Below are 18,137 nucleotides of genomic sequence, written 5' to 3' on the forward strand. Positions count from 1 at the left end.
TCTGGTAGCCGCGTGCAGCCGACACCTCATCCACTGTCTGCAGCCCCACTCTACCCAAGTCACGGCCCAGCACCCAGGTGTGGCTTCCCGGAGTCCAGGACCCACCCAGTTTGTTGGGTCCCGTGCTGGCTGCTGCTGGCATAGAATGCCCCCTGCTCTTGGTCTCCTCACTGGTCCAGGGAAGTGAGCAGGCCACTGGGTCCTCTCTCCCAGAGGACTGCCATTCAGCCTGATCTTCCTCCACTGGTCAAAAGGCTTTGTCCCCAAGTAAAGAAACCATACACATCAACTGGGGCATGAGAGATGTAACTAGAAAAGGGTCCTCGTAATCAGACATCCAGGCGTGGTCGTTGCTGGCAAGTAGGTCCCAAGCCAGGGGCTCTCATGGCTTTTGTCCTGTACGAGATGCTGACTTGGGCTTTCCTCCTATGAGCCTCGCTCTGAGCTTGCTTTCTGTCTCACACCTCGGTGGCCCTGTTCCTTTCTCCCCTTCCATCCACTTCATTAATGGTGCAAAGCTGATTTCTAGTAGCCCCTGACAGTGGAAAAACCCTGAGTTGAGAGTCGAGAGTCAAATTCTAGAGCAGTTCCCTTCTGTAGAAACTTCTGTTGGCCACAGGTGATTATTCAGCACTTGAAATGTGGCCAGTGCAACTGAGAAACCAAACTCTTCATCTTTAAACTTTTCATTGAAGTGGTCGCATGTGGCTACTGGCTACTATTACACAGTATATTGGGCAGTGCAGCCCTGGACCCAGCTCTGTCTGTGCCGAGCGAGGAGACCTTGAGCAGGTTCCGAACCCTCCCTGGGGAGATAGAAGGGTCCAGCCAGGGACTGCAGACGGAAGCTGTCCGGAATAGAGGCTGTGAGGTCTGGGATCAGCTAAATCTGGCGTAGAGCCCAGCTGTGCCAAACACCAGCTGTGTGACCTGGGGCAAATCACATAACCTCTCTGCTTCAGTTTCTTCATTTGTAAAAAGGGGCGTAACAACAGTCACTTCATCAGGTTAAAGTGGGGTTTAAAGATGCAACAAATCTCACTCCCAGGAGGCTCTTGACAAATGGTAGTAGTTTTAGCTGGTGTTGCAGGAGCCCATTTTCCCTCCTGCCATTTTAGACAACTTTCTGCTACAAATGTTTACAAAGCACTTACTTTCAGGGCCTGAGTTCATAACCTTGACCCCCCTGAAATTATGTACAAGTTGTGTCCTTGTGTGTCTATTTTTTATTCGGGAGAAAACCAGAATTTTTTTAAATGGAGGAAAACAGCTTTTGAAAGATTTTTCAAAGGGACCCAAACGGTGTCAGAACTCCGGGAGGGAAAGAGACTGGTACTCACGGCGTACGTGCGACAGGGCCGGTGTGGCCAGGAAGACGGCGGCCTGGCTCCGGACCACCAGCATTCCTGTCCCAGCCCTGCCACCTCCAAGCTGTGTGCTCCCCGGCTGAACTCCAGCCTCCTCATCTGTGAAGTGGGAACTGGATGGGACCTATTTCATGGGTGGTCGCGAGGATTAAATGAACGAATTTGCGTTCATTGCCTAGCGTGGAGCCTGGCACGTGGTCCGCACCCAGGGGATGCTAGCTGCTCATATCGTCCTCACCACCAGCATCATCTTCTTCTTCCTCTTCATCACCATTGTTTCCATTCACTGCTTGCCAGGCTTGATGCAAAGTGTGCTCACTGTCCGAAGCCTGTACCTCCTCGCCTGCCACACCATCTCCAAGTTCATCTCACGCCACTCCCGTTGCTCATGTCGTTCATGCTGCCCTGGCTTCCTTGTTGTTTGTGGGGCATGCAGATGTCAGTCTGCCTCAGGGTCTGTCGGCGCACAGTGTCTGCGTTGGGAGCCCCCCCACCCTCCCCGCGCCAGCCCAGATTCCCACCTGGCCCGTTTCTTGACCTCCTTCCGGTCTTTGCCCACATACCACGGTGAGGCCTCCCTCACCTCTGTTTAAAAACGAGACACCCATCCCTCCACTCACCTTCTAGAGCCCTCTCTGTCTTTACGTACTTGTGTGGCGAAAGGTTTGCTTGCCTCGTCTCCACGGGAGCTTCATGAGGGCACTTTGTTTCCCTTCCTCTGTTTTCTGCGCTAGCGCCGGTGCCTAGGACAGTACTTAACATGTAGCAGGGGCTCGAGAAAAGGCTTGGTGAGGGAGTGAATGAATGAATGAATCTCACTGTGTCTGAGACAGGCTCCTGCAGGACCTGAAACTCCAGAAGATGTTTCGTGTCATTTCTTCCACCCCAGCCTGGAAGGGCTCGGAGGACAAGGAACCGCCTCTGTGTTGCTCGATGCTGTGTCCTCCACACTAGTACAAGGCCCGGCACATACGGGGACTGGATGCATGAATTAACAGATACAGGTGTAGTGGGATAGGTAGGCACTGGCAGAGCATCTGTGGTTGCACCAGCCTGGGGAGAGGGGGTGCAGAGCTGTGGGAGAATTCACACACGAAGTGAGGTGAGGAACCTTCCCTGTCCCTTGGAAGCTTGCCTTGAGTCTTACTTGGCCAACAATGGAGCAACTTGGGAACAAAGGGACGGTGGAGGCTTCCCCTCCTACAGGAGGCTGAGTGGCCTGTGGCAGCCCTTCCGTATTTCGACTTCTGCCTGAGCCTCTGCCCTTGGAGTTAAAAATAGCCAAGGATGGCAACCCAAGGACATACGGTGTGTCTCCACCATGGAGCAAGGATTCTGCTACCCTGTCTCAAAGGGGGCTGCAGGGCGGCAGGTTTGAGAGGCCAGCAGCTTACAGAGTTATCCCTTCCTGCCCCCTTGAGAAGCACAGGCTCCTCTTTCTCCCCCTCTGGGACAACTAACTCTAAATGAGCTGCGGAATGACACAGCTCGAAGGGCCCTCTAGGCCTGGGACCTTGGCAGACATCGCCAATTAATTAAGCTGCCTCACCCCCCACCCCCCTTCCTGGGATGGTGACAGGAGTCACTGATCAATCACGGCACCCTTTTCTGCCAAGTCTAGACAGTCTAAGAATTCTTAACATGGGATATTTTAGGTAACAGCTACCAGAGGTGACAAAAATAAGAAGACGTTTATCATCATAATCTAGTCCAGTCCCCTCATGATGGAGAAACTAAAGCTCAGAGAGTGGCAGAAACTTGTCTGATGTCATGCAGGAAGTCCATAGCGAAGAAGGGACCAGACCCGGAGCCCTAACTCTTTGATGAGACTCCTCCATCCCTATGTTCTCTACTGCATCCTCTTTCCCATGAGAACTGTACAAAAGAAAGGTTTTCAACCCACGGACTACAGGCCTCAAAATTTTATGCAACATATTGTGTGTGTGTGTGTGCGGGCAGGTAGTTTTCTACGGAAAGAGGGAACAGCTTTCATTAGCGTCTCAGGAGGATCCTTGCACAACCCAGAAAGGCGAGGAAACCAGGAAAAAAAGCGAGTGAGTGAAATGGGCCTATGTCTGGCTACTCAACGTGTGTACCACAGAGCAGCAGCGTCGGCCTCACGGAGGAGCTGTCGGAAAGCAGAATCTCAAGTGCACCTGCACCTGCTGAATCTGAATTTTAACAAGAGCCCTGCGTGATCCATTTGCACATTCAAGTTTGAGAAGCACAGAGCTGGAATTTGGAAGCCTAAGCAGGCTTTGGTTTCCTGGATGGGTACGGGATACCTGCTGGGTGCCAGGCACCTTTGCAAGTCATGTCCCTGCCCTCATTTGAGGACCTGGAAGGAAACTGAGGCTCCTGAGCCAAGATGGGGCCCAAATGCTCAGCAGCTCCACCAAGGCCAAATCAAGGGAGGTCTTTGTTTCAGCTGTTTGCAAATAAAGGGTTGAACTTCTCTCCAAGGAGTATGAGCCCCAGCCTGCATGAGGCAGGTGTGCAGGCAGGTTCTTGCCTGGAAAGGCTTAGTGAGCACCCTTAGCTGCCCTCCTGCAGAGTGGTGCAGGAAGAGACTGGATTTTAAGCAGTTGTGGCATCTGGATGAGCGGGAGCACAGGGGATGTGCCCTGGAGGCCGGCTTAACCAGCAGCCTCTGGTGCTGAGAACAGCTCATCCTGGTGGGGGGTTCCTCTGCTGAGTGCCACTGCCAGGTGGTTCTAGCTGGTTCCAACTGGTCTCAGCTGATCCTGGCTAGTTCTCCTGGGTCCGTTGGGGTCTGAAGGAACTGACCATGTGTAGACTGAGGAAGGTGGCAGTGGGCAGCCTGGGGCACAGACAGAAGGCCTGCCTTGGTGGGGCCGGGAGTGAGGAATTCCATCTCCTCTCCCCCATGTGCTCACTGCGTGTTTTTACCTGTGTGCCTTTGGGGGAATACTAGTGTCTGTGTGTGCCTGGAGGATGGCAGGCCTGGGGTCCAAATTGCACAGCCCAGGCGGCGTCTGGCCTTTGCAACAGGCTTCACGTGCTGACGGAGGCCAGTGTGACCGAAGAAGCCCTACACACCCCCATACCACTGGCTCCTGAACCCTCCTATTCGGTGTAGAATAGGGGTCAAGAGCAGGGTCTGGGAGATGAAATGGATACATACATATACATACATACGCACTTTATTGAGGTATCATTACATAGCCTACAACTCACCTATTGAAAATGGACAACTCAGCAGGGTTTAGTGTATTAGTTAAGTACTTATCACCAGACTTGTAGAGCATTTTCATCACCCCCAGAAGAATCCCTTACACTCATTATTAGTCACTTTAAGTCCCCCCTTACCGCAGGCCCTGGCAACCACCAGTCTGCCTTCCATCGCTGCGGTTTCGCCTATTCCGGATATTTTATATAAAGTCGTGGCATACATGGTGAGTTGTGCCTGGCTCCTTTCACATTGCTTATTTTCAAGGTTTGCCTATGTTGTAGCCTTTGTCAGTACTCGGTCCTTTTTACGGCTGAATAATGCTCCAGCATCCGGATAGACTGCATTCTGTTCCTTCATCAGCTGCTGAGCCCTCGGACCGTTTGCGCTCGTGACTATGGGAATCGTGTTCAGCTCTGTGTGTGGAACGGATGGATTTGTTCCGCATTCCACCTCCCCGCCACTTACCGGCTGTGGGACCGGCAGCAGCCTGCTTCAGTCCTCAGAGCCTCAGTTTCTGAGAGTTTCTGGGACCTGGGGACACTGCTGTCCAGCCCAGAGCAGACAGGTGACGCTACTTGTTCCTAATGGTGGTTATAATGTACTGAATGCCTTTGTCTTTATCGTGACAGCTGCTGTACATAATGTTACATCACTAAGTTCAGCCCCACCAGGGGCACAAGAGGATTTATTTATTTCACAATTAATGGCTATAACGGGCTAACGTGCTTCCTTGTTACAGCAAATCATTTCGTAGTTTGATGCGTTCTCTTTTCAGTGTGTGTGCAGGGGGAGAGAACTTCCCCAAACCTCCCCTCTGCTTCTGGCTTCTTCACGTCATTAGGGGGCCTATGTCTTATCTTTCCTTTTCTTTTGTACTGAAAAAAATTTAAAAATATACATGGAGAAAAGTGCAGTGGCGGGAAGAGTTCTGGTGCCATCATTCCTGTTTTCCCCTCTGCCCTGAGAATGGCAAGTCCCAGAAGGGCTGGCTCCTTCGTCCCAAGTCCCGAAGGAATTCATGGGATAGAGCCACAGCTGACTTACAAGGGATGGTTAACATGAGCAAGAACTAAACCTTTGCTCCGTAAGCTGCTGAGATTTGGGGAGTGCTTGTTACTGCAGCATAACCTAGTGAGAGCTGACCAATACAGTTAATCCTTACAATAATAGGTGAGGTGGGTGCTGTTATGATTTCTATTTTCTGAGGCAACTGAGGCTCGGAGAAGTTCAGTAACTTTCTTTAGTTTACTGATAAAGTAGCGGAGGGATGCTTCAAGTCCCAAACGCAGTTATTCTGCCTCCAGAGCCCATCCTCTTGAGAAGACGGAAGTACGTGGGCTGTGTTTGGGGGAGGATGAGTAACTCAGTGTGGATGTGCACGGGACCTGGTATGTGCATGGCGTCACACTCGTAGTGTAGGTTTCAGGCAGACCGTGAAAGCCTCAAGTGCCGTGCCCACAGAATCTACCTTCGGCCCACAACCCGACTTCTTCCAGGGCTTGCTCAGCTTTTCCCAGTGCAGGTGGCAATGGCTTCCTGGAGAAAGGCAGCCACTTGTGGGGACTGTAAATTGTCTTCATTCCAATGACTGCTGCGATGCCCCCTCTTCAGAAAGTCTTGCCACGCTAGCTGGGATAGAGTGTGACTTTCCCATGATCTTTCCTATGAGGTGTGGGACTTCCCCGTCCCCCAAATGCATTTACTATGCATTCAGAACGCTCTGTCCTCAGTTTATATTTGATTCCACACTTTTGCCTTCTCCCTGCATGTTTTGCACTTACCTGTATAGTTCTCGGCTGTCAACGTCCAGAAGGTAGTACTTGCATCTATGATAAAAACCTATTATGATTTTATTTGCAATCCATTTTAATTCAGTATTGAAATAATTCTACTCACAACCCAAACCCTCTCTCTACTTCCAATGCTGCATCTACTCCTCCTATTACTCTTAGCACCCTGTATATATTCTGCCCTTGAACTCTTCTGTGTTGCAATTATAACACCTTGTGTTGTAATCGCCCCTTTATTTGTCTGTCTCCTGGCAGACTGGGAGTTTCAGTGAAGTCTGGGTTTAATTCATCTGTGCTGTGAGACTCTAGCACAGGCCCTGAATAGGCACTTAGTAAGAGTTTGTTGAAGGAATGATAATTACTTATCTGTTTCATCTCCCCTCCCCCTCCATTCACTATAAGCTCCTGAAAGAAAATGACGGTGTCTTATTAGAATCCCCAATGCCAGAAAAAGCATGGAACAGGGAATGAGTGCTGTGAATGTCTACTTTATTGGGTAAGTGAGAATACATCTCATTCCAGGGCCAGAGTTACAAAGGATATTCTTATACGTGACCCAGTTGACCCTCCCAAAATATTCATATTCTCCTTGTCTAGTGTTCTTAAATCCTTATCACGGGCTCTTTGCCTCCCTTGCTCCCACCCATTTAATTTTTGTGTCTTTATGATCTCTCCCTTTTTATCCTTCGAGTCGTCTTGGAAGAAGGTCTGAGGTATTCACCATCCCGCCCTCTTCCTTAGTGTAAAGCAGCCGAAAGGGTGAATTGTACTCTGTTCCGCTCTGACCCGAGACCATGCTCCCACTTAGCAGCTTTGCCATCTTGAGTAGGCTCACGGACCTCCCTGTGATATCTTCTGAAAATGGAGACGCTAGTGGTTGTGAGGATTAAATGAAGTCATACAAGTTGGGCCCCTATCACAGGCTCTGGTCCAGCTCAGCAAGTGGGAGTTCCTGTCCCATTGCAGGATGAGGGACTTGGAGGCATCAGCAAGCCAGAGGGAAGGAACTGTGGTTGAGTAACAGCATGGGTTGGGGTGGCCTAGTTATTTTGGGATCTGCTCTCCTTGTGAGCACCGCCTTTGCCCCAGGCAAGCGGAGGCCTCTGCTCCAGGTCAGCACCACGGACAGTTCCCGGCGTCTAGCCGGCTGGGTAGCCGCTGCGCTGAAGAGTGTCTCTGAGCTGCACTGAACCGCAAGTCATAGCGCTGTTGTACATCCACCCCAAGAGAAATAAAACTTGTCAGCATTTACATCTAACGTACCATCCATTGTCATTCATATATTAATTTTAGAAGTGTTGAAAAAAGTATGTCTGAGAATCTATGAAACGATGATAAATTATGGGCGACAATATCAGTGAGCAGTGGGCCACTGCTCTTTGAACAGGTTGGTTTTGATGGCCAGCATTCACTGAATGCCTGCTGCATCCCAGTCCTTCCTCGCTCCTTCCCTGTCCTGGGTGCTGTCTGCCCTCTGTGGGTTGATTTAACCAACATTACAGTTGGGGAAGGCCAATGTGAGCAGACAGTTAACTGACTGTTTTCCCACCACCCTTCTTCCCACAGTATTCCAGGCCTGAGCCTCATGTCCTCAGAGCGTTGCTTCCTGCTGAAAGATAATCTCACGCGTTAACCCTTTCAGTCCACATCATGCTTAACCTGGTTAGAAAGCATTGCAAATGCGGAGCCTCTGACCTAGCAAGTTCACTCCTAGGTGTGTGCCCAGGAGAAATGTGAACAAATGGCCACCAAAAGACACATACAGGAGTGTGTTTGACGGAGCCATTTGCAATATCCCCAAATTGGAAACTACCCGAATGCTCACCGACAGTGGAAAGGGTGGGCAACGCTGGGTGCAGAATCAAAGTGAAGGCGGAAGGGGCTTATGCTGTACACACCAACCAGGCCGACTGAGGACTGTGTTTCAAGATGCAGTGGAATAGACACCCCCAAAGAGGTGGAAATAAAGGGCCTCTGGGGCTCGAGGAGTTTGATCAGGGAATTCTTCGTGGAACAGGTGGCCTTTGAACTCTGCGGTAGAACAAAGTGAGTTGATGATTCAGTAAGACATGGTGTTAGAGCCAGAAAGACCGATGCTTGAATTCCAACTCTGCCATTCATAGCTGCGTGTGTCCTTGGGAAAGTCACTTAACTTTCTTGACCCCCACTTTCTCCCTGCTTCCAAAATTGCATAGTAGTTAACTCATGACTCAGTGTGAGATTTAGATGAGATGATGCCTATGTAAACACGTGGCATAGCGTCTGGCAAAATGGTACCAATAATTTTAATAATAGCCCTTTGTTGACTCCTTACTGAGTACCACCACCCACCTAGGATGTCCTGAGGATTAAATGTTATTATATTATTACATTACCTTATTGTTATATTTAATCCTCACAAAAGCCCTAAGGGTTTGATGAATGCCCAATAATTTATAAGTGTTATTTAAAGCTTAGCTCTGGAGGATGGTTAGAATTTCTATAGGGAAGGGGAGGGGGGGAGGAAAGTGAAGGAGAGAACACCAGGATGAGGAAGTCACTGAGGATGTATGGGAGCAGTGAGGCGCCGAGCTGGGCCGGGGTGTGGGGGCTGAGGGAGGCCAGGAGCAGGTGGGGCGGGGATCAGGGAATAGTCTCGAATGCTTGGTGCAAAAATCGAACCTAGTTTGGCGGGCAGTGGGGAGCCATTCTAAGGTTTTAAGTAGCATTGTAGCATGATTGAAGGTGTGACTTATTTATGAATTTGTATTATAGAATTAATACATCATCTGTAAAACTGCAAGAGGCATAGAAGCATACAAACGAGAAAATCTCCCCAGTGAGCTGGTTGGAGTATGTAAATTAGTACAATTCCTTTGGAAAGTTATTTGGTGACGTCTACTAAAGCTGAACAGATGCCTGTCCTGTGACCCAGTAATTCTACTCCGAGGTGTATTTCTAAGAGACTCAGGTGCATTTGTTCACCAGGCCCTTCACTAAAGTAATTATAGCAGCGTTATTTTTAATAGCCCCAAACTGGAAAAAATCAAATGCCCATAAACAGGACATAAATAGATCGTGGTATATTCAGCAGCGGAATACTACCTCTCTGTGGTGATAAGCCATTTACAACTACATATAAAAGCATGGATGGATCTCATACAGTCAACATAATATTGAACAAAAGAAGCACCCCCTCCCCCCCGCCAAAGAAAGCCACGCTCTGTGTATAAAGTTCAAAACCAAGCAAAACTAATGCCTGATGTTAGCGATCAGGATAGCGGCCACCCTTGTGGAGCAAGACAGAGACCGGAAGAGGGCAGAAGCGGGCTTCCGGGATCCTAGAAAAGCTGATTCTTCTCCTGGGAGCTGGTGACATGAGGGTGTCTAGTTTGCGACAACTCATCAAGCTGTCCACTTAAGGCTTGTGCACTTTTCTCTGTATGTCTTATCCTTAAATGCGAACAGGTTACAAAATGACCTTCCACCTACCTGCTCTAGAAACCTTTCTCCCGATAGTTGTTCCCCGGGAACAGTTTAGTTCACATCCCCCGAGGTTTTTCTGTGTCCGTGCGCCGAGGCGAAGATGAAGACATGGATCTCTAGCTTTTCAAAAACAGTGCCATGTTCTATATACCATCGCACGACGTGGTTTTTCAGCTTAATATGTCGAGGCGGCCTTCCTGTGTTTCTGCATACATGGAGCCAGGCGATTCTTTTGTAACAGTTGCTCGGCATTTTACTGTGGGACGTGTCGCTCTGTCGACTGGTCCGCTGTCGATGGACTGTTGATTCCAGCCTCTCGCTGGTGTACACCATGCTGTGGGGAACCGGTGCATGCATATCTCTGTGTACCTTTGTGGCTATTCGTGTACAACAAATGAGGAGGGTGGAATATCTTGGTCTGAAGGTAAATCAGGACGGTTAATCTGTGAATGGCTTGTTTGGTGGCTTGGAAGCAGGGAGACCAGGTCGGAGGCTGTTAAAATACTTTTGACTTGAGGTAGCGAGGGTGGCTGGGTGTGGAAAGGATATGCAGGGAGGTCCTGGGTCCTGAGCCCAGGTGACTGGGAGTTTTGCGGACACAAGTCAGAAGGAGTTGAGTGGGGAATGTGGGACCAGGTGCGGGTTCAGTTCTGGTCAGCTTGCGCTCAAGGGGCCTGGTGCACCGTCCAGGGGGTGACGTCCAGAATGCAGCAGGAAGTTTTGCTCTGGGCAGAGGTAAGGGCTCCAGACTGAGGCATAGTGCTCACTCAATGTGGTCCTCGTGTTGCTGCGAGGGAAGGAAATCAGCAAGGGGGAGGGTCCAGAGGAGAGGCGGGAATTGGCGTACAGGGATGGCAGCAGAGGTCGGAGAGACAGAGCGCATCTGTTAGAATTCACGGTCACAGAGGCCAAAGGAGGAGGCTCTGAAGTGGCTGTAGCTCAAAGGATGAAGTAATCAGGAGGCTGTGTCGGTCCCCGCCCCTCTGGCCCCCCAGTGGGTGTCATCATTGCATCTTGTACTTGCTCTGCAAAGCACTTAACACACCTGTACTTACTCCATGTGATCACCTGTGTAATGCCCGCCTCCCTCTCTGAACTGTGGCCGCCATGGAGGCAGGGAGCATGCCACTCTCGCTCTGCGTCCCTGGCATCAGACACGGCGTTGGGCACAGAGCGGCGTTGGTTCTCGAGTGTTGGCGTATTTGCTGCCTCCTGCAGGGCTCCAGCCACCACACGCTCTCCCTGCCCCACGACCCCAGGCACAACGCTCTGTGCAAGCTGGGAGAAGGGGGACTTAGGACCTTGCGGGAGAACATTCAAGCTGCACAGTTTTGAGTTCTGGGTGCAGCCAGTGTGAGTGGGTGGCCAAAAATGGGCCACTCGAACTCCATTTATTTGTGTATCACAGCGGCCAGCCACAATGCGGACCCGGCGTTTACAGGGCTCTGTCCCAGGCCTCTGCCGTGAAGCATCGTAACCGTGCAGGATGAAGCCTCTCTTCTCAGTGGAGACCAGGCCTAGAAGTGCATTTAGCCTCTTCACGGAGGCTTCCCACTGAACAGGAAGGCATCCAGTAGATGTTTCTCGGGTGAATGAAAGTGCCACCCTTCAGGGGCTGGGGGAGGAGGCCCTGGTGCGTGGCTGTGGTCACAGTTGTCGTCGGGCTGGGTTAGCAAGCCGTGCGAATGGAGCGGCGGCGTGGAAGCCACAGGCAAGAGACGGGAGTGCGTGGTCGGTGGCGAGCTGGGAGAGGCTGTTCTCTGAAGAAATGTGTTGGTTGAAGGGGGTGGTGGAAGAAGTGAAGCCTTGAGCAGACTTGCAGGAGGAGTGGAAAGAGCCAGAAGACGGAGAGGTGGCAGATTCAAGGTCCAGAGAGGACACGGGGTGGGAGGAGGTGGGATGGGGAGAACAGATGGCAGACCGGCCTTGGCAAGCAGAGGGTCAGCCCTCCTTCTCCGGGAGCAGGGGAGGGTCCGGGGCAGGTTGGAAGGTCTGAGGATGGGGAACTCTGGAAGTGAGGAAGGACAAGTGGGAGAAAGGTCGTCTGTTGGGATGGCAGGGTTCTGGGGCGGGAGGGGCAAAGCACCGGGACTGTCACTTGGAGGACTGTGACTGACTGCATGAGCAAGCGATGGCCAGTGGACGGGCTAGGGACCTAGTTGGTGTGGTCAGGTACGACTGTGGTCCCAGACTGGGAGGTGGGGAAGGTGGCACGTCAGGAGGACACAGAAGACATTGGCTTGGGCACACTTGGGGAGCACTGGAGGTCTTTCTCTGCAGTGGCTGCGGTTACCTTTGTTTGGCACCTACTGTGTGCCAGGCACTGTGGTAAACATTCTGCCATTTAACCGGCTCAAGAGCTCCGTGGGGCAGACGCTACCCGACTTGCCCAAGGTCAGCTTGCCTGTGCCCGTGCCTGGGCCGTTCACTGCAAAGCCAGGCTCCCCTGTGTGGTGGCGCACACCTGTTCTGGGGCCCAGAGAGGGTACCAGGTGTGGGATGCTTTGGGACCGCAGAGTGCCCCTCAGATGTGAAGCCCACCTCTCCAGTCCTCCTCCCTGGCCCCCCCGGGGACTGAGTTGTCGCCATGTTTTGGTCCTGCCCTTTCCCAAGAGACACGTGTCAGACCCCGGCGGGTGGGGGCGAGCTGGGCTGGGGCTCCAGCACAGGGCGAGGAGGGGAGATAGAGATCGCAGGCAGGGGTCTGGTGTTTGTCCCCGGCTGCAGGACTGTGCTTGCGGGTACGTGGGAGTGGAGGAGAGCCGTCTCCGTGCCTGTGAGTGTTTCTGAGTGAGCCTGTGTGTTTCGGGACCTTTCTCAGTGCCCCGGTACCTGCTCCTCACAGAGAGACAGCGCTGGTGGAGGTGGCGCGTGGCTGCAGGCACAAATTAGTGAAAGAACAAATGGTCGGATGAGGGGGACATAGACACAGGGACATACACGTTCCACCGTGTGTCAGGGTGATGCGCATGGGAGCGCACAGTGTCAGCTTTCCCACGTGCTTTCTTGAGTGGGCTGGCGGGCCCCTCGTATGTGTGGGTACGTGTGTCTGTGTGACTGGCCTTGGAAACACTGCGCGATGGGTCTGTGGAGGCCCGCGGCCACACGAGGACGGGCACCGTGTCTTTGCATGTGTGTCCCTGTGTGTGTGTATGTGTTCCTGTGTGTTTTTATGAGTCTGTGGGCACCTGTATCCTTATGAGAAATAAACACGCGGCACACACCCTGAGAGACGCACCCAGAGCATCTGAGGCTGAGTATCCGTCTCGGTGCCAGGAGGAAGGGGACGCCGTCGCTGAGTTGGGCGGAGGGAAGCTGAGAGAAGGCCAGTGGCAGGCATCCCAGCACGCGCACCCAGCTGGCCTGTCCAGCTGCCAAGTGAGATGGTGGGGTTTGGGTGGCGCTGCTGTCCCCCAGGGGGTCAGCAAGCACTGGTGAAACCCCTGAGGTCTGCCAGCTCACCCCAGACCTCACGGGGAAGATCCCACTAAAAGTCCACCCTGCCTCTGGCAAAGCCACAGCTCTCACAGGGTGGTGGCAGCTGGAAACCGTACGGTGATCACCAGGCTGTGGGGCACAGAGCAAAGGGGTCCTCCTGGGGTCAAAGCCTGGCTCCCTCGCTTTCTGACTCTACAGATATGAACATGTCACTCAACCTCCGTGCCTCGGATCTGGGTGTTAAAGCAGGGCAGCAGAAGCGTGCACCTGGTGGGGCTGGGGACAGTTAAGGCCGCTCTCGGGGCAGACTGCCGTCAGCCAGCAGGTTGTGACTGCAGCCCGACTGTAGTGGGAACTGTCCTCGTCCTGGGGGCTTCAACAGGGGACAAAACAAAGTTCTGTGTCCTTGCGGAGCTTACCTCCCTTGCAGAGAAAGGTCGTCCGTAAGCCGAGGCTGCGCCCTGCGTGGTGGGTGGTGAGTTAGGGAGAAAGCCAAAGTGGTGCCACAGGGCAGATAGGGCCAGGGCGTGGTCAGGGAAGGTCTTGGATAGGACAAGGTGTGATCACAGAGTGGAAGCCTCTGATTGAGCTGCTGTGGGGGAAGGGTTGCCCAAGGGGAGGGAATAGCCAGGGCGGAGGGCCATTTTGTCTTTATGAGAACCGTGTTCTTCTCCCATTTTCCAGTTGGGGAAACGGAGGCACAAAGAGGCTGAGTAATCTGCCCGGAGTCTCACAGCGGATGAGGAAGAGATCCAAGATTTGAACCTGGACAGTGTGGTTTCAGAGCCAGTGTTCTAAATCTGTGGTCCTCAACCGGGGGTGACTTGCGCCCCCCCGGGGAAGTTGGGCAATGTCTGTAGATGCTTTCGATTGCCACACTGGATCAGAGGGTGCTTCTAGCATTTACTGGGTGGAGGCCAGGGATACCTTTACGATGCACAGGACGCCCCTGATGACAAAGCAGTATCCCATCCAAACTGCCAACTGTGCTGGGGCTGAGAAACCCCGCACAGCACTTCACAAGAGTATGACACATAGTAGGTGCTCAGTAAGTAATAGCTGAAGAGGAGAAGGGATTTGGAGAAGGTTGCAGGGGAGAAGTGAGTTCCAATCCAAAGGGGAGGAACAGTCCATGCAAATGAATCCATCACTTGAGAGAACACAGGTGACACAGTTTTTGGGTGGGTGTGAAGGGCAGACTGCCCAGGGTGGGGTAGGTGCAGGTGAGGCCGGTGGTAGGAGGAGGTTGATGGATTGCGGGGGGAGGCCGAAGCAGGGCACCCACCAGCCACTGAAATGCTAACCAGATGTCTCGCCTCTCTGTCCTCTCCCACCCTGCGTCTCTCCCCCCCCATCTCTCTTGGCCTCTCTGCCAAGAAGCGGACAGCCGGAGGCTGAAGGGGATCCAGAGGAGCACGGAGACGGGCCTGGCCGTGGAGATGCCCAGCCGGACGCTGCGCCAGGCCAGCCACGAGTCCATCGAGGACAGTATGAACAGCTATGGCTCGGAGGGCAAGTGAGTGCAGGGCCCGGCCTGGCTCTGGGTCTTCCCTGGTGTGGGGCAGGAGGACTCAGCCTGGGAGGGGCGGGGGCTGAGGGTTCCTGGGCTGGCCATCTCCAGAAGGGAGGCGACGACGCGGGGAAGTTCTGAGGAAGAGCGGGGCCTTCCAGACTCTGGTGCCTGCCTGCCCGGGTTTGGATCTTGGCTCCACCACTCACCGGCTGTGTGAGCTTGGTCAGGTCATCTGTCTGTGCCTCAGTTTCCTCATCTGTAAAGTGAGGATAAACACTAACCTCATAGAGTGTCATCAAGGCTAAATGGGTTCATTTTCATAAAAAGCACAGGACAGAGCTCAGCCTCCTCCTTGGCTCCCCCCCATCTCGGGCCCTGCCTTGCAGCTGGGGCTCCTGCTGGCTGAAAGCTGTCCCACCCCCAGCCCCTCCTAGACTGGGCATCTCCGGCCTCTGCGAGTGGCCTCACCTTGGCAGATACTGCCACTCCGCCCGCCTCCTCGGGAGACTTTCTGGAGGGCGGGCGGAGGAGGACGGGCGGAAGGGAACGAATGTTTTCTTTAACCTGAGAAACTGGCAAGGCAACAAAACTTGGAGGAAGATATTCGGGGCGTCTGAGTAGCAGTGGGTCCCTGCTGACCCCCATGAGGGGGTCAGGAGGTTTGGGTGCTAGTCCTGGCTCTGCCACTGACCCCGAGGAGCCTCGGACATGTTCCTTGGCCTGTGTGAGCATCAGGAGGCCAGCAAGCATCTCGTCTGTTGCTTTCCAGGCAGGTTGGAGGACCAGGTCAGGGGAGGGCAGTGTGGTGCGGTGGGCAGCAACAGGAAGCCAACCCCAGATTCCCATTTTATATATAGAACAGGAAGTGAAGGCTCGGAAATGCCACACCACTGACTCCAAGGGGAGCGGCGTAGGAAGGAAATAAAGTTGTGAGGATTAAATGAGTCAATATAGGTGGAAGCACTTAGAATAGTGACTGGCACGTAGCGAGCACTATTATTCACCCTGTTGATTGGTGTCTGTTATTGACTTAGCTGCTGTTATTTGAGTATTCTGCTCCTTGAGGTCAGTTGCATCCTAATGGATACAGTGAGCCCCGCTAAATACAATCGTGTCTGTAAAGTGCTTAGCACAGAGTAAGCTCAGGATAAATGTTGGCTTTACAGTGATTAAATAAGGTTTCAGATGGATGTCTTGAGCCCAGTTGAGGGAGGATTGGGTGGGTTGAAAGGTGCAGGGTCCAGTAGAGGGCAGAGTCTTGCCCTCCTGAGAGGGGCTGAGCTCAGCCAGGTGCTGCCCCCTGCCCAACACCTGGGTGAGGAAGGGAAGGTGAAGGAACAGGTGGGGGCCATGAGCTGTGGTTGGCATCCTCCTTGTTCTGGAGGTATTTTGGGCACTGGCAGGACCCAGATGCCAGGCTCTGAAACAGGAGGGGGTGTGACCATCCTCCTCCTGGGCTCCTGCCAGCCCAGCTGAGGCGTATAGGAAGCCAGCATGCTTCAGCAGCCTCCGCCAGTCTGTGGCCCTGGGCGCTTCTGGGTCTGTCTGCCCCGGGCACTGGGTCACTGGGCGTGAGTATTCCTGCAAGTGGGCCCAGGGGTGCTCTTGTGTGGATCTTTATTTCAGCAAATGGGATTGAGCACCAACAGTGTACCAGACATTTGGGCTGGGCACCTTGGGGACCCTGCCTTCTTCAGACAAAGCAACTATCAGTGGTGAGAGCTGCAAATGGACAGGCAGAGAGAAGTGGGGAAATGTTGCGTCCTACCAGGGGCTGGGGGAGGGGTGCATATGGGTGGGGCCATTCTGTCAGGGAAGGTCCTTGAGCTCCAGGTTATCCGGTACTGGGTTAGAGTGGATTCGGCCCTCGCCGTTCAGGGCGTGGTCCACAGTCCAGTAGCACCGGCATCCCGCAGGAGCTTGGTGGAAATGCAGCATCTGAGGCTCCACCCCAGACCCACCGAATCAGTCTGCAGCTCAGCAGGGTCCCCAGGTGGCTCGTGCGCACACTGAGGTCGAACAGCCTGGCTTACAGCAGTAGTGTTCAGGGCTGACACTCACAGAGCTCGGGCTGTGTGCAGACACCGCCATGTGCTTTTACACATATTCACTCACTCACTCCTCAGAGCAACCCAATGATGCCGGCACTGTTCCTGTCTGCGTTTCACAGACAAGAACATGGAAGCCAAGAGAGGTTAATACACTTGCCCAAGGAAGGTCACACAGCCAGTCAGTGGCTTCCAGTGCTGGGGTTCAAATCCAGGCATTTGGAGTCTGCCCTTAACCGTTACACTCGACTCTTTCCCTCATTTAATGGCTGTGCCTATTTCCAGAGGTCGCTGACCCCAGGGTGGTTTGATGGCTAACTTCGCCACCAAGGGCCCTGAGTATTCTCCCTGTAGGCCCCAGGATGTCGCACTGATCCTGGTTTCTCCTGAAGCTGGGGAAGGACTTTCTTTCCCTGAGTTCCTTTCTGCCTGGTTGAAAATTGGGGTTCTGAATGTCAAGGATGGAAGGGAACAGCCGTGGGTCTGGCAGCCAGCCAAGCTCCCACCCCCACCAGCGGGCCCATCTCCCCCAGACAAAGGGCAAGTGTGAAGCCCCCTGAATAAGGACCACGAGGACAGTATCTCCCCCGAGAATCCTGAGATACTCCCCGGGGACCATCTGCTTTAGCGCGGGTTCCTCGGAACCCAACCCAAGACGTGGGTCTGAGTACAGGTCAGTCATGGGAGGTGATTCCTGATAACCATGGCGGAGGGGCCTGTGGGGGAGACGGGGCAGGGGAGACATCCAGTAATTCGTGCCTTGAGAAGCCAGCTGCCGTGGTGGGCAACCAAAGCTTAGTCCTGATGGGGACTCACAGCCAGTGTGGAGCACGCGCCTGAGAGTCACCCCGCAGGAGGAGAGGGAGGTGAAGGGTTTACACTCCGACTCTCGTCGGGGACTGGAGCACGGCTGCTCCGGTGAACCTTCTGCCCTTCCTGCGGCACAGTGGGCTCCGGGGTTGGGTTGCTGAGAAGTTCCTCGGGGGCCAGAGGAACGCGTGTGCTGGCAGTTAGAGGTCAGTGTGATATGGTGGGGGCATCGGGGGCCACCGGAGGGTCTGCTCCCCCATCCGAGTGCACCACACTACGTCCCGCTGCCCAAACCAGAAACCTGGGGTTCTCCCACACGGCTCCCCCTCTCTTACATTCCAGATTCAGTCCGCAGTTGGGCTCTACCCTTTCATTCCTCGTGATCTCTAGACTCCATTTCTCCCCATTTCTACCCCTTTGGTGAAGCTGCCTATCACTCAAGCCTGGATACCTGCAAGTCCCCATAGTCTGTCCGTCAGCTCGTATTTCCTCTGGCCTCTGCCCTCCTCTCCC

At 53.4% G+C, this 18,137-nt stretch overlaps 1 protein-coding gene across 2 annotated transcripts in view; it reads left to right on the top strand.

The window, feature by feature from the left end:
• The window catches only part of RIMS4 (regulating synaptic membrane exocytosis 4), a 46,553-nt gene that overhangs the window by 17,958 nt on the left and 10,458 nt on the right, over positions 1–18,137 (top strand). Inside the window, exon 2 of one of the 2 annotated variants that reach the window (XM_053926675.1) lies at positions 14,631–14,769. In XM_053926675.1, coding sequence (XP_053782650.1) covers positions 14,631–14,769 — 139 coding nt within the window. The remainder of the gene's footprint in view (positions 1–14,630; positions 14,770–18,137) is intronic. The other variant, XM_024559775.3, reaches the window with a different exon arrangement.

The sequence above is a fragment of the Desmodus rotundus genome, chromosome 6 (genome assembly GCF_022682495.2).
Source record: "Desmodus rotundus isolate HL8 chromosome 6, HLdesRot8A.1, whole genome shotgun sequence".
Taxonomy (NCBI): domain Eukaryota; kingdom Metazoa; phylum Chordata; class Mammalia; order Chiroptera; family Phyllostomidae; genus Desmodus; species Desmodus rotundus.